This window comes from Copadichromis virginalis, linkage group LG13 (assembly GCF_057382275.1).
Source record: "Copadichromis virginalis isolate Kocher_CV1m ecotype Utaka linkage group LG13, C_Virginalis_male_GT1.1, whole genome shotgun sequence".
Lineage (NCBI taxonomy): Eukaryota > Metazoa > Chordata > Actinopteri > Cichliformes > Cichlidae > Copadichromis > Copadichromis virginalis.
In genome coordinates this window covers 10533567-10552079 of record NC_140630.1, presented here as the reverse complement: position 1 = coordinate 10552079, position 18513 = coordinate 10533567, and the positions used below count along the sequence as shown (strand labels likewise).

General features: G+C 38.5%; 1 protein-coding gene across 19 annotated transcripts in view; it reads right to left on the bottom strand.

Moving 5' to 3' along the window:
- Window positions 1-18513, bottom strand: part of camk2g2 (calcium/calmodulin-dependent protein kinase (CaM kinase) II gamma 2) — a 78155-nt gene that overhangs the window by 6112 nt on the left and 53530 nt on the right. For 2 of the 19 annotated variants that reach the window (XM_085477214.1, XM_085477220.1), the window contains exons 10-17: window positions 14854-14976; window positions 12926-13009; window positions 12802-12844; window positions 12038-12097; window positions 8719-8759; window positions 4666-4746; window positions 2402-2446; window positions 1487-1532 (exon numbers count right to left, since the gene is read on the bottom strand). In XM_085477214.1, the coding sequence (XP_085333340.1) occupies window positions 1487-1532; window positions 2402-2446; window positions 4666-4746; window positions 8719-8759; window positions 12038-12097; window positions 12802-12844; window positions 12926-13009; window positions 14854-14976 (523 nt within the window). Of the gene's footprint in view, window positions 1-1477; window positions 1533-2401; window positions 2447-4665; window positions 4747-7914; window positions 7948-8718; window positions 8760-12037; window positions 12098-12801; window positions 12845-12925; window positions 13010-14853; window positions 14977-18513 lie in introns of all 19 variants that reach the window. The other 17 variants (XM_085477215.1, XM_085477233.1, XM_085477224.1 and 14 more) reach the window with 16 other exon arrangements.

Here is an 18513-nt window from a genome sequence, read left to right as displayed (position 1 = left end):
TGTCATTACCAAGGGATCCTTTGTTTGGACTTATTCAGATGATGATGTAATTACTGTAAGAGCAGAATACTCCTGTTCTCTACACACAGCAGTGTTTACTCTCAGTCATTCTTTCTAATCCCTGCCGCAGATCCATGAGGTACTGCTCACCAAAGCCATGGCTTTCACTTTCTAATACAACTGTGATTAAAAGTCACAACGGGCAGAACTTTAAAGTGATTACAGCATCTTTCAAAACATTTGCAGATAATCCTCCAGAAAAGACAAAAAAATTACTTTGAAGTAATTAACGTTAGTTTCATTTGTTGTTTGTAGAACAATCTATCCCAAATAAATGGTAGGACTGCAAACCTTCATCCTGCTTTGATATTTAACACTCTTATAGCTCAGTCACTTAAGTAAAAATACGAACCTTGCAACTAAGAAGAAGAAAAAAAGATGGTTCATTGCACTGAATTTTATTTGGCAACTGATTACCCATATGATTGCACAGGTCACCTGGTGGGATGCTTCTGACTCAGACCGACTGCAATCCTTCTCAGGACAGATTAGTAAATGTTTGTATATAATTTCCATCTGATTCACAAACAAACATTGTCATCAATCTGAGTCAGTCAGCATCAATGACCACAACTCATCTGCGGCATGGCTTTTTACAGCAAGGACCCAAATCAACTGGTTGCCAAATGGTTGTATTCTGGTTCTAATGCTTTATAAAAGCAAGGTTGCAGTTAAATATCTGTCCTGGAGCAATACATCTCTCTTTATGGAGAAATCTTCTGAGTATAAGTAGTTAATGTGAATTTCTGTGTGTAGGAAGCAGCAGATTCGTGCCAACTTGTCACCGTTAACTCCCATACCATCACAAGCAGACTGCATTTAATTGCCAACCTGACATTATTCAATCAGGACTGACTCCTTTGTCATTTCATTGCCGTTCTGATGCACCAAAGTTTCTTTGACGACTGCAACTGACTAGTCACACACCTGGACCCCGTCTTATAGCATCTATTTCAACGCCAACAAGCTCACAAGTTCACATGCTTGCAATATTTTTGGTTATTTTCCTTAGTGTGAGTGCAGCATTGAGGACAAGGCTCGCCCATTAGGCCCTCCTACAGGAATTAGTCGAGACAACAGAAAAAGCATATTATCTGGCATAGCAGTACTGTTTAAGTCAGTCAACATGCACAGCACAGCGTTCAGACGTAGCGTTTCTTTCCTGCAATGCTCCTCCAACTCCAAAACGTACTGACTATCCCAGCCTGAAGTGCTCTGACGGAAGCTTTTTGTAGTGGAAAAGCAGAGTTGACAGATTCCTGAAAGCTCTACCTAGAGGACATGCATCACCTTAACATAAAGCGAGGAAATAAATATTTTGTCTTTTTTTTTTTTTTTTTTTTTTTAAATCTATCTGATCTGGATTGGATGCAAAGTGAACCAATGCATGCAGAGTAGGTGAAAGTTGGACAAGTACCTTTCCTACCTTTCATCTCCTCCTCTTCAATGTTATTACAGCTCTCAGTGGAGCCCTGTCAAACACAAAGGGGTGAGACAAAAAGAGAGGTGGATGGAGAGAGGAGGAGTGGGTGGAAGAGGAAAAAGTTGGATAAGGGAGAGGTGGACAATCATCTTTTAATTTGTAGCTGAGACAGGTTTGGGATGCTTTAGACGCCTATAAAAACACAGAGACAACCTGATGGACAGATGGACGGGTACATGACTCCCTCCCAGGAGCACAAACCAGCCAGAACAGCAGCGAAGAGAAGCGCAGAGAGCCACACATTACGGCAACGTGTGGGAGCAGTTTAAAATGAATTTTTAACAGGAAGGCGTGTGTAAGAGAAGATTAGTGCAGAACCGCTTCTCGAGAGGAAACATGCCCATGTGGCAATGTGAGAAAAGTTTCAGTGTACAGGAAATAGTGCAACACCATCAGCATTTGAATATGTAGTGACACTGGTATTTAACAAACGTGTGTGCACCAACACAACAGTGAAAGCTGTGCGGCACTTGGTTCCTGTTTTAGTAAAGAGTCTGTTTGTGGGTGTAGGATTTTCTCTTTCACATAAGGAGTAGTAGTAGGGTACCATGAGTATTTGCAAGTTTGGAAAAGGCAATGAAAAGTTTGTAGTCTGTCAATATCAGGTGCTCTGAGGGGAAAAAAACTGAGGATCAACTAAACCATCTCAAAGGGAAGCAGATTGAAAATAATAATAAAAAAAAAACTATGAAAATATCAAAGGTTGTATTCCTGTGTTCTTACATAAGCAGATTATCACCTTAAACATGAAGTGTATAATTATTTTAATGGTGGTGTATGCAGAAATATTAGAGAAAATCCTCCACGAGTGTTAGTAGTAGTGGCTGGTGGCTTGAGGCTGGAGTAGAAGCAGCTTACCTTGGTGCCGTCTGCTGGGTTGTGTACAACAGTTGTCTGGGCTTCCTGGGGGGAGGTAGGAGACACTTTACCATGCAGGGAGTGTATGATAGGGAGGGGGTGGGCACCAGCAAAAGATGCCAGGGAATATCATGACGACAGACGCATGAGGGCACACCAAAACAAAGCACAGTGCAGAGGCTGTGGAACATTTATGGTAATAAAAATCCATGATTGTTGATGTCAAGGCGCTCAGTATCAGTCTGTTTCCCCATTCACCAGCACTGTGGCCTACAGGACTGTTTTAGAACCTCCGAAATGGATGAAAACAGCCATGAACACAGCTATACACATATCCACCACCAGCCAAGGCCATGACTGAGGAGGAGGGGTTTGCAATTTGTAAACCATATTACAAAAACCTACACATAGCTATAGTGACTTTAAAGCTAAGCTAGTAAATGGATAAATACTAGATAATATTTCACATCTCAACCCTCCATCCCATGTGGGCTGAAGACTGGTTTAATGGTGAATTGTGTTTGTGCAACAACTCCTCATCCCCAGCCTTGACCCTGTGACATAAACATTTAGCACAAAGCAATTCAAGAGCTCAAGTACTGGACAGTGTGGAAAACAAACCCACGGTATCCTGGTTTAGTCAGTCAGGAGCACTTGCATGATCTCCACCAACCCTGGACCCAACTTTTAGAAGATGCAGCCCCTTCAGTGACGTATGGGATTATGCAGAATTTAAAGTATTACAAGTAATGGCAGCGAGACGACAGTCCCAGGTTGTAAACTCTTATGGGGACTGGTCCAGTTGCTGGGAAGGCAGTCTGTGCTCTATAAGAATCAAATATTATTTATTTTTATATCTATATCTATATATCTATCTATATCTCTCTATATATATATATATCTATCTCTATATATCTATCTATATATCTATATATATATAAATACAAATGCATTCTTGCAGATTAAAATAAAAATACTGATGCTGTTATGTTTGTGTGGTAAATGTCGTACATAAATGATGGAAGCCTTTTATAAAGCTTTAAACGGAGGATTTTGACTGTTGAGATCTGCTGTTTTGAAACTGGAGAGTGTGGGCTGGCTCTGACAAAAAAAGGCAAGCTAAGGTAAGATAAGTTTACCTTCTTTTTAACATTATTTGGGACTAAATTTAGCAAAAAAGGTCTTATTTGTTTTAATGTAATCTTTATTTTTACAAGTAATCCCACTGACATTCAGACAAGCATGACAAAATTACAACAATTAAATACCAAATCTTTTTTTTACTATGTTAGATTCAATAAGACTAAAAGCTAGCAATAAAGACTGGAAATATCTTGTTAAAGAAAACAAACAGTATGAAATGACATTTTGAATTTATAGAGAAAGTTAATTACTGGAAACATTCTTAAGTCTTCAAAACGCCTATTTGTGCTAGATTTTGTTACTTAGATGTTTTGGTTTAGTCTTATGCTAGGCTTAAGACATGATAGGCATGATACTTATGTCAGGAGACAGAAAGTTTTTGTATTAATTAGAAATGAAGTACACATTCAGTGCACATTTCCTTGTCGTGTGTTATGTTGCCATCGTTTCCATTTAACCAACCTGAGACAAACATCATACAAACTCTTGTATGTTGTATAAATGACTCGATCCCACAAACACAGGGGCTGCATCCTCTTGCAAAAATATGGCTTGTTTTTCATTTGTCAACTCAGGCTGCTGTTTTACCCAGAAGCCCCCATCATTTACCATTCAGAAATTGAAGAGCAATTTGTGAAAGGTCATCTTTTGATGTAGAGGCAATAACCTCCACTTCAGAGGCAAAGCATCAACAAAGCTCTGGTGACATAGTTGAACACACAAAGGAGTCACAAGGATGTGGTTGAGCAGAACTTGATTGAAGTGTCTGCTGTTGTACTGGAAAATGAAAGTCATTTGTCTACCTGTCAGGCACCGGGTAAATATATGAAGGTGTGTCCACGGAGGTATGGGTAAAACACAAGCCAGGAGAGACAAACTCAAAGGGGCAAGCCAGTCATTTAATTTTAAAGTCATCAAATTCACCGCCAAGATCACAGTTTGTGTTCGAAACGGAAGCAGAGACGCAGACAATGATCGATGAGACAGAGGACAAGGAAAAGGTTTTACTTAATACGGGAAGCGACAAAAAGATTATGAGGGGATAGAACTAAACGATAAGAAGATGGGAAACAATGAAATGATGCTATTAAAAGCAAAGAAACCAAATAGAGATGAGGTACCATTGGTGCTGAAGATGACATGCTGCTGTCTTTGGTGCTGCTGCTGCTTACTACACTGTTTTTACTGTTGTTTCCCTGCGACTGGGGCAAAGAAACACAACACAGAGTGACTCCCACTCCTCCCACTAAACCATGAACCAAGCTATGGGAATCATAGGTGGAATAAAGGAATGGAGCCATTACACGGACTATACGCTGCACAGTCAGGGCAAGAGCTGTATGTGCAGATGTTAAACTTAATTTATTTATCTGCACCTTCCTATCTTTGCATTTTAAAGGGCAGGTGCAATCATCAGTATTTCTGCTCTGCATGTAGTTTTAATGTTTCTTTTCATGATCATAGAACTCATAGATACAAAGTAACCAAAACAAAATATTTTTATGCCTTTAATAAAATTGTGAATTGTTAACAGAAAAGTGCATTTTAACAATAAGCATATATTAAGGGCGAATGACTTATTTTCTTCCCCAGCACTTAAAAAAATGTGAATCATTTGCTGAGATAGAAAGAGAAATCAGTCTGTATCTAAAGCGAGCTCAGCAGTCCAGGTCTGTGCATGCAGTGAAAGGCCTTGGGTAGCAGGTTTTTCTCTATTGTGTGAACACATGCAACAGATATGTGGTTTAAGCTGTTTTTCCCCTTCATTAGCTCACGCAAAGATAACAGTAAAGTCTATTTTACACACAAAACTACTTAAAGGATCATCTTGAACAGATCCTATTTATGGCTTTGAGTTTTAAAAAGTGAAATCTGTCTAAACCTTTTTCAAATGTTGGCTGCTAATATAAAAAACACTCACAGCAACATTTAAATTTTAATTTTAAAGAAAACAAAATACAGCGGCCAACGATACCCCCTCAGCCTCCTAGTGGATACACGTGTTGTATCAATTTGAAAATCATACATTGCCTTGTTCTCAAGTTATTACATGGCATTAAGGTCGAGGTCACAACTTTTTTTAGTAAATACACCTACGGTGGAATTTAAGCTCCTGTGTTTTTTCATTCTGGAGTTATTGCATTCAGGAACTTTGGTCCTGCCCGCACGGCAGGATGACGATAATACAACATCAGCCTTTTACAGCTGAAGGAAGGTTTAATTTTAAAAAATATGTTCTGAATTCATATTTCTGTTTAGCTATGATATAGGTAGTACAAAATGTAATTAAAATGACATTGGCTGCACTCTTGGAGAATCTACTAATATAATTAAAGTCATGAAGTGCAATCCAAGCTAGGAGACACATTTACAATGCGTTTCTTACTTCACTGTGGTGATTTGTGCAAGCCATAAAGAAACGTTCTGCAAAACTCGCCAAAAATTAGCTTTTGTAAGCAAAAACAAAACAAAAAACAAAACAACCAGGTACAGTAAAAAAATTATTCAGCAGGCAGAGAGGGTATGACAAAAAGATGGTGTTGATTGCATTATGGAAAATGTAGGATCTATGTGTTTAGAGAGCTTAAAAACCATAAGGACTACACGTTTGGATATTTCTGTCCTTTTAAGCATATTTCTGTCTTGCTTACGAGTTAACATAATTTTTCACTCGCTTGCTCCTAAAAGCTGTAGTAATGTTTCCGCTGGATGACTAAGATATAGGTTATGTTACAGCTGCAGACTGAGGCTGGAATGTATGATGTGAACAAGAGAACACTGTTTCAGCTGGACTCTCCTTTTGGCCTCGAGCTAACTGGAAGGAAAGGGGAATACAAATATTCCCACAGGAAAGTTGAGAGGTGTGGACGAATGGATTACGTCAGTGAAAGATTAAGGCCAAAGTGCTGGGAGTTTTTAGCTGTTTTTCTGCAACTCTCAGAAGAGCAAATTACCCCAGTGTGACTTTAAACAGTATTTTGGCAGTCTCTGAGGCCTACTAGGAACAACTTCTAACAGAATAACTAATGTGCAATGCTGACACCATCAACAAGGCAGATTACAGATTTGACATCTTTTACTGCATTTCAGGGCTGGAGGAGAAACATTTCTCATGAATAAGAAACATTTAACTTTCAAGAAGTTCAAATATAAAAAATATATTTCCACCTGCAATCATGACAGCATTGTGGAGCCACTTTGTTTGGACCTAATTGATCAAGGTCATGAGCCGACATGTAGCCTTGTTCCTCTTTCTTTAAAAAACCCCATATCTGTTAACTTGGTGAATCTGAGCACTTCAGTGCTATTAAAACAACTTGAGCAGAATTTGGAATAGAAAAGCACAGAAACACAAACATGAGGTCCTTTTAAGATTATTCCCCACCAAGCCTCCTCAAAAAGGCTGTTTACCAGAATCAAAATATTCAGAACAGCATGTTATTAATGTCTGAAAATGCTAATTAGGCCTCAAACCGAGATATTTCTTAGTACAACCTGCAATCTTGAACCTCAGTTTCCATCTACAAAAATAAACAAAACTGTGTAGTACTTTTCTTTTAATAAAGTTTTATGTTCTTTTGAAAGGGTAACGTCTTTTGGGAGAGATGAGGATAAACTGGACTTTGTATTTAAAGCAGCTAAAGCAATTATTTTGTTATGTTTTCCACAGATATGCAAACCTACCACTAATAAATGTACACTATTAACTAGTTTTGTATCACTTTTACTTTGGAAAATAATGTAGTGAGGGAAAAATGTAGCCATCCAAACAGATCAACAGACCTGAAAAATAAGAAAACAATCTTTTTACTTGATTATTTTATATTCAGAATTTAGAAGCTCACACTTTCTCTAGCTCATATCGGAGAATTTATCTGCAGGTGACAAAGACAGCCGTTTTATTTACGGTAAAAAGGGGAAAGAAGAATTCACTTAAATGAAACATAATGAGGGTACGATAAACATGCAACAACTGGAAAAAAAAAAAAATGGTGGTATCTTGAGATTAGCAGGGATTCAGTTGTCCCACGGTGATGGTCAGGTATGAAGCGAAAATGCAGATCCATGGGTCAATGAGTCGCACATCAGAAGGGGGTAACTGGATAGTGAAGAGCGTGTGTGTGTGTATTATTTCTTTAAATGGTTTTGGTGGCGCTTCCAGAGGAAGGGAATGCAGGGATGTTGTATGAATTTGGAAAAATCCAACAAAAATTGCCATAAACGACCCCTAAAGCATCTCTGCACAAAAGGAAAAAAAAATGAAACAGAGAGGGTAAAGGGAGAGCTGGACGGGCAAAGACTCGCAAAGAAGACGGACAAAAAAAAAGTTTAAAAAAAAAAATGAACAAAAACGACAGAGCCGATCTCACCATCAAACAAACACTTGAGCTGGACTTCCTTTTCTGACAGACAGCAATGGAAAAGAGGAGGGAAAAAAATAAGGATTCATCGGGAACTAATCAAAAAAGACAAAAAGGTGAAGCTGCCAGATTGATCCCAGAAAGATAGTAAAAAACAAAACAGCTGCACAAGCTTACACAGGAATAAAGATGAGATAAAGGGATTCAGAAAAATCTGAATCAGCTGCAAATAAAAAGGGGGGTTAAAAAATAGAAAAAATATTGGAAATTATTTTATTGGTGTTCAATAACTGGTTGTGCATTTTCTAATGTTTAAGGGTTTAGTTACTGTTTAAGTTACTGTATGTAATGGGAGTTTTGTTTTGCCCTTGGTGAGTACGGCAGTTCATTGCATGCACTGACGCTGACTGTTGATCAAAACAAAAATCGCTGTGAGTCAAAGAAAAGCGGCTGGTTAAAAACACCATTTTAAAAGCTTTTTAATCTTTAGGTAAGCTCGTTAGATCTACTTTAATCTCAATGTGAGTTAACTGATTTCTTATGAACATAATCAAGTACCTAGTTCATTTCTAAAATAAATCCTATCCCCCTAAGTCACAAAAATCTTCAAAATATATTAAACAGACTTTAGAAAAAAGACCATGTTGCACCAGAGCACAGAGGTGATCTAATTGATCTTGTTCCATCATATCACAGTTAAAAATGGTCTCAGACAGTAATTAGGGGGACAGACCAAAAAGGAGATAAAGATAAGGAGAGTAAGTTAAGTACATAAGTCACATCAAGAAAACCCTCATGGGTCAGAGAGCTTACCTTCACACCGTCCGACTTTTTGTTTAGTAAGGTTTTACACGCTGAAAGAAAGTGAGAAAAGATGATGAGGATGCAGTTTAAGGGGGACAGCTGTCCAATCAACAGAAGAGCTGAAATCACTCAGTCAGCATGACAAAAGACGGCCTAAGAGTTTATCAGGTTTGACAAAACTGACTTCACATTGATATTTCTAACAGCAGAGCTGTTGTATGATGGACGATCCCATCAAAAAGTTTACTTTATGAACCACTGTGGATAAACAGGGAATTAAAGAGACTTCAGTAGTGATGATACAGACAAAGCAAAATGATAACGTGAAAATCAAAAACACAACTTGTTGGCAAAATTGAAATCACTGTATAAAAACAGACACATCGAGGTAGCCCCATTCATAATTATTTTTCATTATAATGTACACTACACTGACTATGCAGATTGTTTTGCCCAGTAACGTGCAAGTTCCGCATTTTATTTCCACTGCATTGTTACAGTTTGTACACCAAGATTGTAAAATTTATTTAGTTAAAAAATTAAATGTCAGTAATTCACAACTATTGCATGGAGAATCCAAATTCTAAAACAGTAAAATCATTAAAAAATTTATACAGGGAAACAATTAAAAAATTCAAAAAGGTGATTCTGATTGTGAGAGCAGGTCAGCATTACGAGTTCCTAGTAAAACCACATGTTAATTTTCTGAGCTTTAAAGCTCATTTTAAAGTTGGTTTCATTTGTTTATGGTACTGTGTGGATTTCTGGCTCAACCATAATTTTGGGTCCAATAATCCTCTAAACTGTCAAAATGTTAAACAATAAACACTTTTTGTTCACTTTCCACAGTAATAACATCAGTTTCAGCTCAGTTCATAACACTTCTAATATTTCATATCCTGCTCTAGTGTTTGATTTTATTTGTCTGCTTTCAGGGGGCAAATGAGAATTAATACATGACTAAGCTTATGAATGAGTAAAAGAGCTATTTTTTTTTAATCTTTACCTTGTTTTTTGTTGAAACAAGTAAAATATACATATATATGTTTAATGTCAATTACAGAACTGCTGATAATTTATTTAATAAGATTGCTTTGGCCACGTCAAATGCCACCTTCATCCCTATAATCTAGTTTATGTTAGGAGGCATGTATGTGAACCTGAAAACCTGACCAGACAGTTTTAACACACAAATGACACCACTCCACCTGACAAAAAGGAAACGTAATAAAACACATGCATTAACACACAAACACTCACTAAAAATAAACATTTTACCAACAATCATTTGTCTTTGAGCCATGTTCCAATGATTCACCCTTACCTTCCATTCAAAAAGAAGGAAGGATGGCAATGAAAAAGGTAAGAGAACAGTAATGTATTTAATATCTGCATCTTAACATCTGAACTGAAAGGTGACAACTGCAGGCAACACCTGTCAGGCTGTTACTGCGCGTTAAAAGGCATTCTTTAATCATTTTCACAGCGGTGATGGTTCATGCAGTCATCAAAATGTCTGGCATGCAACATCAACTTCAAAGTCTTCCTCATAAAAGGAGCCGAGTGGTGCTTTCTCAGCAGAAACCTTTAACTTCAGGATGTCATCTGTACAAATTCAAGTCTGATTTCTTCACTGTAACACTGTATGTGACAACACTGAGTCTTGTTAAGTGAAGAAATTTGACAGTTGGAATTGAGCAAAAAAAGGGAAAGTCATTAACATTTTATCAGCAAAGCATCCTCTTGTTAATCAGACTGTTTTTTCCTGTATGACCAGCTTTTAAAGGGGACCCATTACACTTTTCCTTATTTTCTGTTACTTACATAATGTTGCAAGGGTTCTTATGAAACGTGGCACATCACTTGTATCATCAGCGAATGTACAAGTGAGCTCTAAGCACTTTAAATTTGGTTTTGCATGATCTCAAAGAGTGTGGATATTCCTATTACAGTAATCTCTACTTTTGAATATAGCAGCCCCACCTACCTGCTGTTCAAACTCCTGTTTGTGAGGTGCAACCAATCAGAGGAAAGCAGTGTTAAAGCTGCTAGCTTCAGTCAAATGATGAACTAAGTGTCCTCTGTATAAGATTAAGGAACTTTTAACTATGAATTCCAAAAATAAAAATATACAGCTGAAAGAAAAGCTTAATAAGTCCTCTTTAAGCAAGCAGCCAGCACTGTCATATGACCCACACGTGTTAAAGGTTCAGTATGCTTCAAACAAACTAATTAGTTTGAGCATGCCTGAAAACAAAGCTGTCCTGAATCATCACCCTCAGAGGTAGAGCTAAAGGTTTGCCACTGGAGAACAAGATGTAATCTCTTAAGTAACGTAAAGGTTTATTGGGAGTTAAGGGAGATTGTAACTAAATGAAAAATCATTAGCTGCAAATGTGATCTGTCTTAGTTAAAAAATATCAGTAATGTGAAACCACAAACCAAAGCCATCCACGTGCTGATACCCCACTAAGCGATATCGCTGTGTTTGTGTTAATATATATCTGCATAATGATGACCTGATAACGGCATAAGCACTTTGTTTGAAGCAAACTGTTTTTTTTTTCCTTTTTAGTTGTATTTGCTCAAACAAAAACAAGAGCAGGCAGGAGAGAGGAGACAAAGAAAATAGTTAACACAGGACACTTTGCATTCTGTTTATCCAGCTTCCCATGCAGGTTGGCAAACTGCACTGTACGCTCATAAACATGCTTGGCTGGCTGTTGGCGCCAGAGCCATGCCAAGGGAAGGTTGCAGCGAGCACAGGCAGGCATCGACTGGGCATCAGTACTGTGGATCCAGATCAATTTGAAGAAGGCAAAGCTGCAAGAGTTCCGAGTTAAATACTGGAATTTCTGTTCATATTGGTAATATAAATGGCGATGCAGCAGAGAAAAACAACCTGTGATATTTGTGCTAATGCAAAGATATATAACCTGAGCTTTGCTTGGTGACAGCTGGGGTAGTTGGAAGAAGGTCCGAGGGTCATGCTGGGTGTCATTTAAATGGCTGTTGTGTTCGACACAGGAAATTAAATATCCAGTCCTTGAGAGGTGGTCTGTTTATTAGACCATTAGGAAGCCCAGGAGTACTGAAAGGTCAGTAGCTGAGCTTCATCTGTGGCTTTTATTTATATGTTTGTCTGTGACTGTAAGATGCCCCAGTGCAGTGATGACCACATAAACGTGATCCATCAGTGTGCAGGCAGCAGGTGGTTGTGGTGGTGGGGGGAGGGGAGGGGAGGGTTCAAGCAGCCCAGGCCACATGCCAAAAACCTCAGCACGAAGCTGGCAGTGCCCGACTCCAACACCCCCTCTAGCAAACGTACCTTCCTGAGCCATTGCGGCTGTGCTGGTGGTAGCGGCAGGACTGGTGTGCTGCCGTCCCACTATTAGACAAAGAGGAATTCAGTGCGCTACTGGGAGAGAGACCCACTAAACCATGAAAATCTCCTTCTTTTTTCTTTAATAACTTTTTGTGCTTCCAAGAGACCTGCTTACTGTTTTTGACATTTTAATTTAATCAATAAAATGATGTAATACCAAACTTCATTTTTATTAGGATGAAGTGAAGCAACAGATGGGAAAATCTTGTCAGAAATAAAATGTCTGAGCCCCAACTTACTGATTTTACTTCTTTGTTTATTCTACAGTGAATAAACAAGCCTAGGCTTACGAACAAAGCATTTCAGAGGTCTGGCTGGTCTGCTTACTTCAGTCTGGATCAGTCTTAGCCTTTACAAAGTAGATGGACATAATCCAATGGAGCTGCTTTGCTTACATGAAGGCATATAAACACAGGGCCGATAGCATTAGTGCATTAGCTTGCTAGTCCATTGTCCAGCCCGCAAATTGGTTGTTCAATCAAAAGTGCACTGTGATCAAACTGCTTATGAGGATGAAATCCAAGCCAAACCCCTGAAGTGCAAAATCAAATCCAATCGGTGTGGCTAAGGGAAGAAGATGGTAGACTGGAGATACAGTAGCAGAACAACAGTGACATGTATCACTTGGCTTCTATGAGAGATAGGATCCGGAAAGAAGTGCGCTCCTACTGAGTGTTGACAATTTTAAACTAACTACAAAAGCTCACCTGAAAAGTTCCTGGACACGAGCATCGTAGTGAGGATAGCTCCCTAGAGTCAAGGCAAATAATATACAAGATTATAAGCATAAGCTAGTGAGTTATGTGTATGTTTAACTGTGTTCGTGCTTACTTTAAGCTTCCTTCTGGCATTGAACTTGCGCAGACATTCCACAGTCTCTTGACGGTGCATCATGGAGGCCACAGTGGATCGTTGCTTTAAGTAAAGAGGAAAGGGCAACATTAAGTATATCACTGTTACACCGTCAATGCCACTTTTTTAATAACTTGTCCATTTTTATACTGGTAAGACCTAAAGTTAGGGGTGCAGCCATATTGGACAGACAGGTATTCTTACACAGGCAGATGTACCCAGTCACTGTCTGCTAGGCCTCACCGGTGCTATTCTGAACAAGACCTTTTAATTATATCTGTGCTTTTGGAATATTTTACCGTTTATCGCATAGTTATCACCTGGTAACCACCGGTTATCAGATAAAAATGTGTATTACCAGTTGGCAGTTGGTTGTGGGAGGCTGCTTGCTATCTTTTTAAAGAAACCGGTGGCAAAGTGAGTCACAAAGAGGGTGCTGCACTAATAATCTCCTTGTGATAGCTTTGGTCACTAGCAGATTTCCATGGTCACCCAGCAGAGGATGCCTGCTTGTCTGCAAACACATGCCAACTATTCTGTAATGAAACTGGAAATGGGGACAGTTTCCCAACAAAGTAAAAGCCGCACCTTTTAAAACATAATGGTTTCAGCAGTAATGCACAACATTTACTCTGAAGGCAAATGTTCTCCATTTTCAGTATGCGTAGCGATTTAAGTTTCACTACCAAGTCAGTTGTTGAGTGTTTGCGTACAAGTCGGCAACTTCCACGCAAACTACTGGTGACTTTGAAAATCCACCTGCGAGAAAAGCAATTACAAGAAGGTTTTTAATGAAGCACCCTCTCTGCCAGCAACCATTTGCCGATCAGTAGGGAAATGCACACTTTTCCTTAGCGACTGGTCTCTAGGTCTCTGTGACTGAGGCCAAACCAATCTTAGCTGGTAACTTAGCACTCCACCCTCTTGTCTAAATATAGTGAATATAGAAGAGGTGGTGGTGGTGGTCACATACACCACCTTTTCTATAGCACTGACACTGAAGCATCTATGCGTAAGCATCCATCTTCTTTATAGAGCCTGTATATGTATCGTTGACTTGAGATTGAACTCACAGATATGTGATGGGACGAGATGAAGAACTGCTTTAGAAAATCTCTTTGAAAAGATAAAAACCCATGAACATTAAAATACAAGAGGAAGGGACCGTGACTCCAAAGGTGCATTCTGGTAAGAAACATTTAATCACCATTTTGAGGCTATGACAATAATGGCATTGTGTACAACTGCAACAATGAATTCTTTTTAATGCTCTACAGCTCTGATATGCTCCCCTGAGTAGCTTTTCATCAACAGGCAGGAGCAGCTCATGTGTATTCCAACTCCTCTGTGATACCAAACAGAATGAAAAAGCCTGCTTTGTCAGGGACTTATAAATGAAAACTTTTAGAAGTGGGAGCTGTAAGATAAGCCTACGGGGCTCTTACATTATCTGGGCGACTCCTTACTCAACTCCTTAACAATAAAAATGGAAATTATTGTCCTTGTGCTTTATCTGATAACAAACTACATTTATGCTGTTAAATTGTTATTGGTGTTAAAATTATGACTTATGACTTTACAGGTCTTTTCTGAGTTCCTTAAATGTGCGTCTTGTCCAAATGTGAGACAAATAAACCCAAACTTTTATGTCTCAACCTACAAAAAGCTACAAATTCTGCTCTAGTATATAATGTCATTCTGTGCATGTTTTTAAAACTAGCCATTTGGATCAAAGATGGTGCTGTTATTCTGAATAGCTGTGTTAGAAATGAAATACAATGTAAGACAGGTGTTCCTGGGCTGTGCTGATGTAAGAGTGCTTAAGAAAGAAAAACTGTGACATGATTTGTTTAAAGCTGGCAAGAAAAACTACATAAAAAACAAAGATAAAGACAAGTGTGACTTACGCAGACCCAGGGATGCTTGAGGGCCTGGTCGGCAGTGATTCTTTTGGTGGGGTTAATCGTTAACATTTGATTGATCAAATTCTTGGCCTCAGGGGTCACTGTGTCCCACTCAGGAGAAGGAAACTGAAGGAAGGCGAAGAGCAGGAAGAAACATATCACTGAAAAACTGGTAAAACAAAAACTGATGTTTCCAAGCCATGATTAACTTGCTGTTGTTTAGCATTGATTAGACATTTCTATATTTAGCACATATTTACAATTTTAACACTGGCATTCCAGCACAACTGAGCAATAAAAAAAAAAAAAAAAAAAAACATAGTTTGCAGAGCCCGAAGAATGCTTACGCAGATACAAGATCCAAAAAAGATGGTAGTAAAAGCTTTTCTTTTAATTGACTGTGATATTTAAATGACTGAACCAGATTTCCTACAGTGTTTGCACCTGTATTTACCCAACATGTAACAGATTAGAGCTGCAAACTGTATGATCATTTAGAAGGTGCAGCTCTCTCCTCATTGTGCATGCATTCAAAGGAGGGTAGGGAAAATTTCCAGCAAAATATATTTACAGAGGCAGGTTGAGTGAATTAAGGTTGTGCAACTTGCAACTTTTAACTCTGTAGGGCAAATATCCACACCTCTCAGGACCAGGAACAAACACAAGTCATAAGCGAGGTTGTAGCAATGAAAAGTAATACTCTAATTGCAGATTTACAGACAGCTCTTATCCATTAATAAATATAACTTTGTTTGTGCTAATCAATCGTGTCCATAAATTTTTACAGGCTATGAGCAGCTGATCAATGTTACCTCATAATAACATCCACGGCATGTGAGTAATTTGTTTATCTTTAATTTGTCATATTAAAACACTATCACAACACCCCCATGAACAGATTAGGTTAAATTGGCCTTTGTTTTCTCTCTGAGGATTAATTTGTCTTGGACACAGTTGAAGGAGCAGCACACATGTACAAACAAACAACAGTTAGCACCAGAACATACGCACATAGACAGGAAACACAATACTGTACACAAAAGTGTTGCGCAGATACCCTGCAACAACAAACGGCACATACCTTTCCAATAAGATATACATGTGCACACTCCTGTGGGGAATGGTTATTTCCCTCTTATGTCTGTATATATCATTGTAGGGTCTTTACCTTATAAACAACATACAACACCTTTAGGTGACTGTTTTTGTGATTTTAAAAAAGTATATTTTGCTTGTTTCTCTTTAAAACATATTTGACTTCATTTGTTTTGGAACAGTCTTAATATGTGAAGTTGAGCAACGATTTGTCTGTCTTTGATGGGCAATTTCAGTGGTATAACAAAAGGGTGGAGTCAGCAGACATGTTTACTGCTAAAAGTCAAAGCAAGCTTTCAACAGACTTTTACTTCAAACATATCAGATGTCAGTTACCGATGAAAGAAAAAAGCAGAAATTCAAGGTATCTGTGTGACAGTGATGATATCCAAGAAGTGCACATTATTATAAGTGCTCGTCAGTCACTTCATATTATTGTTCATATTATGCACATTCATTAGATGTGGTTGCTTCCAATTATGTAAATTAATATGGGTAATAAATTCCTATCTCCCAGAGGACAATGACGAGAGCTGATGAATAAGCCCATTGCTCTCCCATAGTGTATCAGTTATTTTTTCTGCAGCAAGATGAAAGTTATACAATGCCGAGTAGCAAGCCATTAAAAACTAAAATTAAATTTCTAAATTACTTGCATGACAGAATTTAGAGCATGTTATTTGACAACACTTGAAGTGATGGTGTCCTGCAGAGCTCATCTCGATGCTCCGGCCTTGTAGTTACGAATACACATGAACTAATTTAAAAACAGGAAATGATCAGAGTATCACAATTAAAGTTTCATGAATTCAGGTCGAATTCCCTCACAGATGTCATGAAACTTAACTCTCATTTCCATAGATGCAGGTACAAAAACAATGCAAAACGCCTGCTCTAACCTGAATACGCCCAAAACTATGTGTTCCATTAAAGTCCAAAGTGCTTATTGAAGCTCTAGCTAATAAGGTTTTTGTAATATTCTGAATCAAATGTAAATTCTTAAACAGTAGTTTTAAAGTAAAGACCCCCTTTTGCCTTCAGAACTGCCTTAATTCTTTATGGCATAGATTCAACAAGGTGCTGGAAACAGTTTGAGAGATTTTGATCCATACTGATGTGACATTTCATTTCAAAGTTGCTGCAGATTTGTCGGCCGCACGTCCATGACAAATGATCCCAAAGATGCTCTACTGGATTAAGATCTGTGGAGGAAGCAGCCATCAGTAGACACTGCGGTCATAGAGGGATGGACATGGTCGGTAACAATACTCAGGAAGGTTGTGCTCAACTGATACTAAAGTGGGCTAAAGTGTGCCAAGTATATATAACCCCATATCATTACACTTTCATCAGCAGCCTGAACAGTCGAACTTTCATGTTGTTACACCAGATCCCAACATTACCATCAGAATGTTGCAGCACAAATTGAGAGTCATCACATCATGCCACACTTTTACAATCAGTCATTGGGCAATGTTGATGAGCCTTTTTCAGTTCCAGCTTCAGTCCCTCGTTCTCAGCTGACAGGAGTGGGAACCAGTGTGGTCTCCTGCTGCTGTAGCACATGTGCTTTATGGTTCAACAGGTTTTCTGTTCAGAGATGGTCTTCTGATGGTCTACTTTGGTTATAATGAGTGGTTATTTGTTACTTCCCATCAGCCTGAAGCTGCATTTCAGTCATCATGTAACATAGAACTGGTGCTCACTGGATATTTTTCTCTTTTTCAGACCGTTATCTGTAAACCACACAGATGACTGTAAAATCCCAATAGATCAGCAGTATCTGAAAAACTTACACCAGCCCATATTCTGATGCTCAGTTTGAACTTCAGCAGGTCGTCTTGACCATGTCTACACATCTGAATGAGTTGCTGCCATATGACGGGATAATTAATTACTCACTTTAACAAGCTGTTAAATAGCCGTAGTTAATAAAGTTGCCAACAAGTGCATGTTACAGGGATATGCCTTACATAAAACAGTGGAGAATGAAATGGCTAATTCAGCTAGGAGCAGAGCTGAGTCTTTGACAGTAAAACCAAGAAAGAATCCCAACCCCAAGTTTCTGATGCTCCAGATGGAAAATAAACTTGTTCAAAAGAAGGATTACAGTATAAGAAAGGAGAAGAGGTCCCAGATTATGATTTTTTCCAAATTGGGAGATTTGATCAGATTTCAAGTACCATTTTGCACGTGGATTGGGTCAGATCCTGTAACCGCATCATCCTACAAAATTACCACACACCCTGATAATAATTGCTGTGCTATGATTTGAGCTTTTTTTTAGGAGTAAAATGATCAATTATAGAGAAATATAGAAGCAAAAAAGTACCTTTGTCAGTGTTTTTCTACTTTATTTATCCCAATAAAAGTTGCTGAATCTAGCAACAAAGTAATCTGGAGTTTGATGAGAAAGTGCTATAGAAATACATATCCTACCGAATTTTTACCATATGCAGGTTGCAGGTAATTCCACCCCCAGTGTGTCTGTTTGCACAGCCTTTATTAGTGAGCGTCATTTGTTTGTCTCTGCTGACAGTGCCTCTGGCTCTTATTTACACACTCACT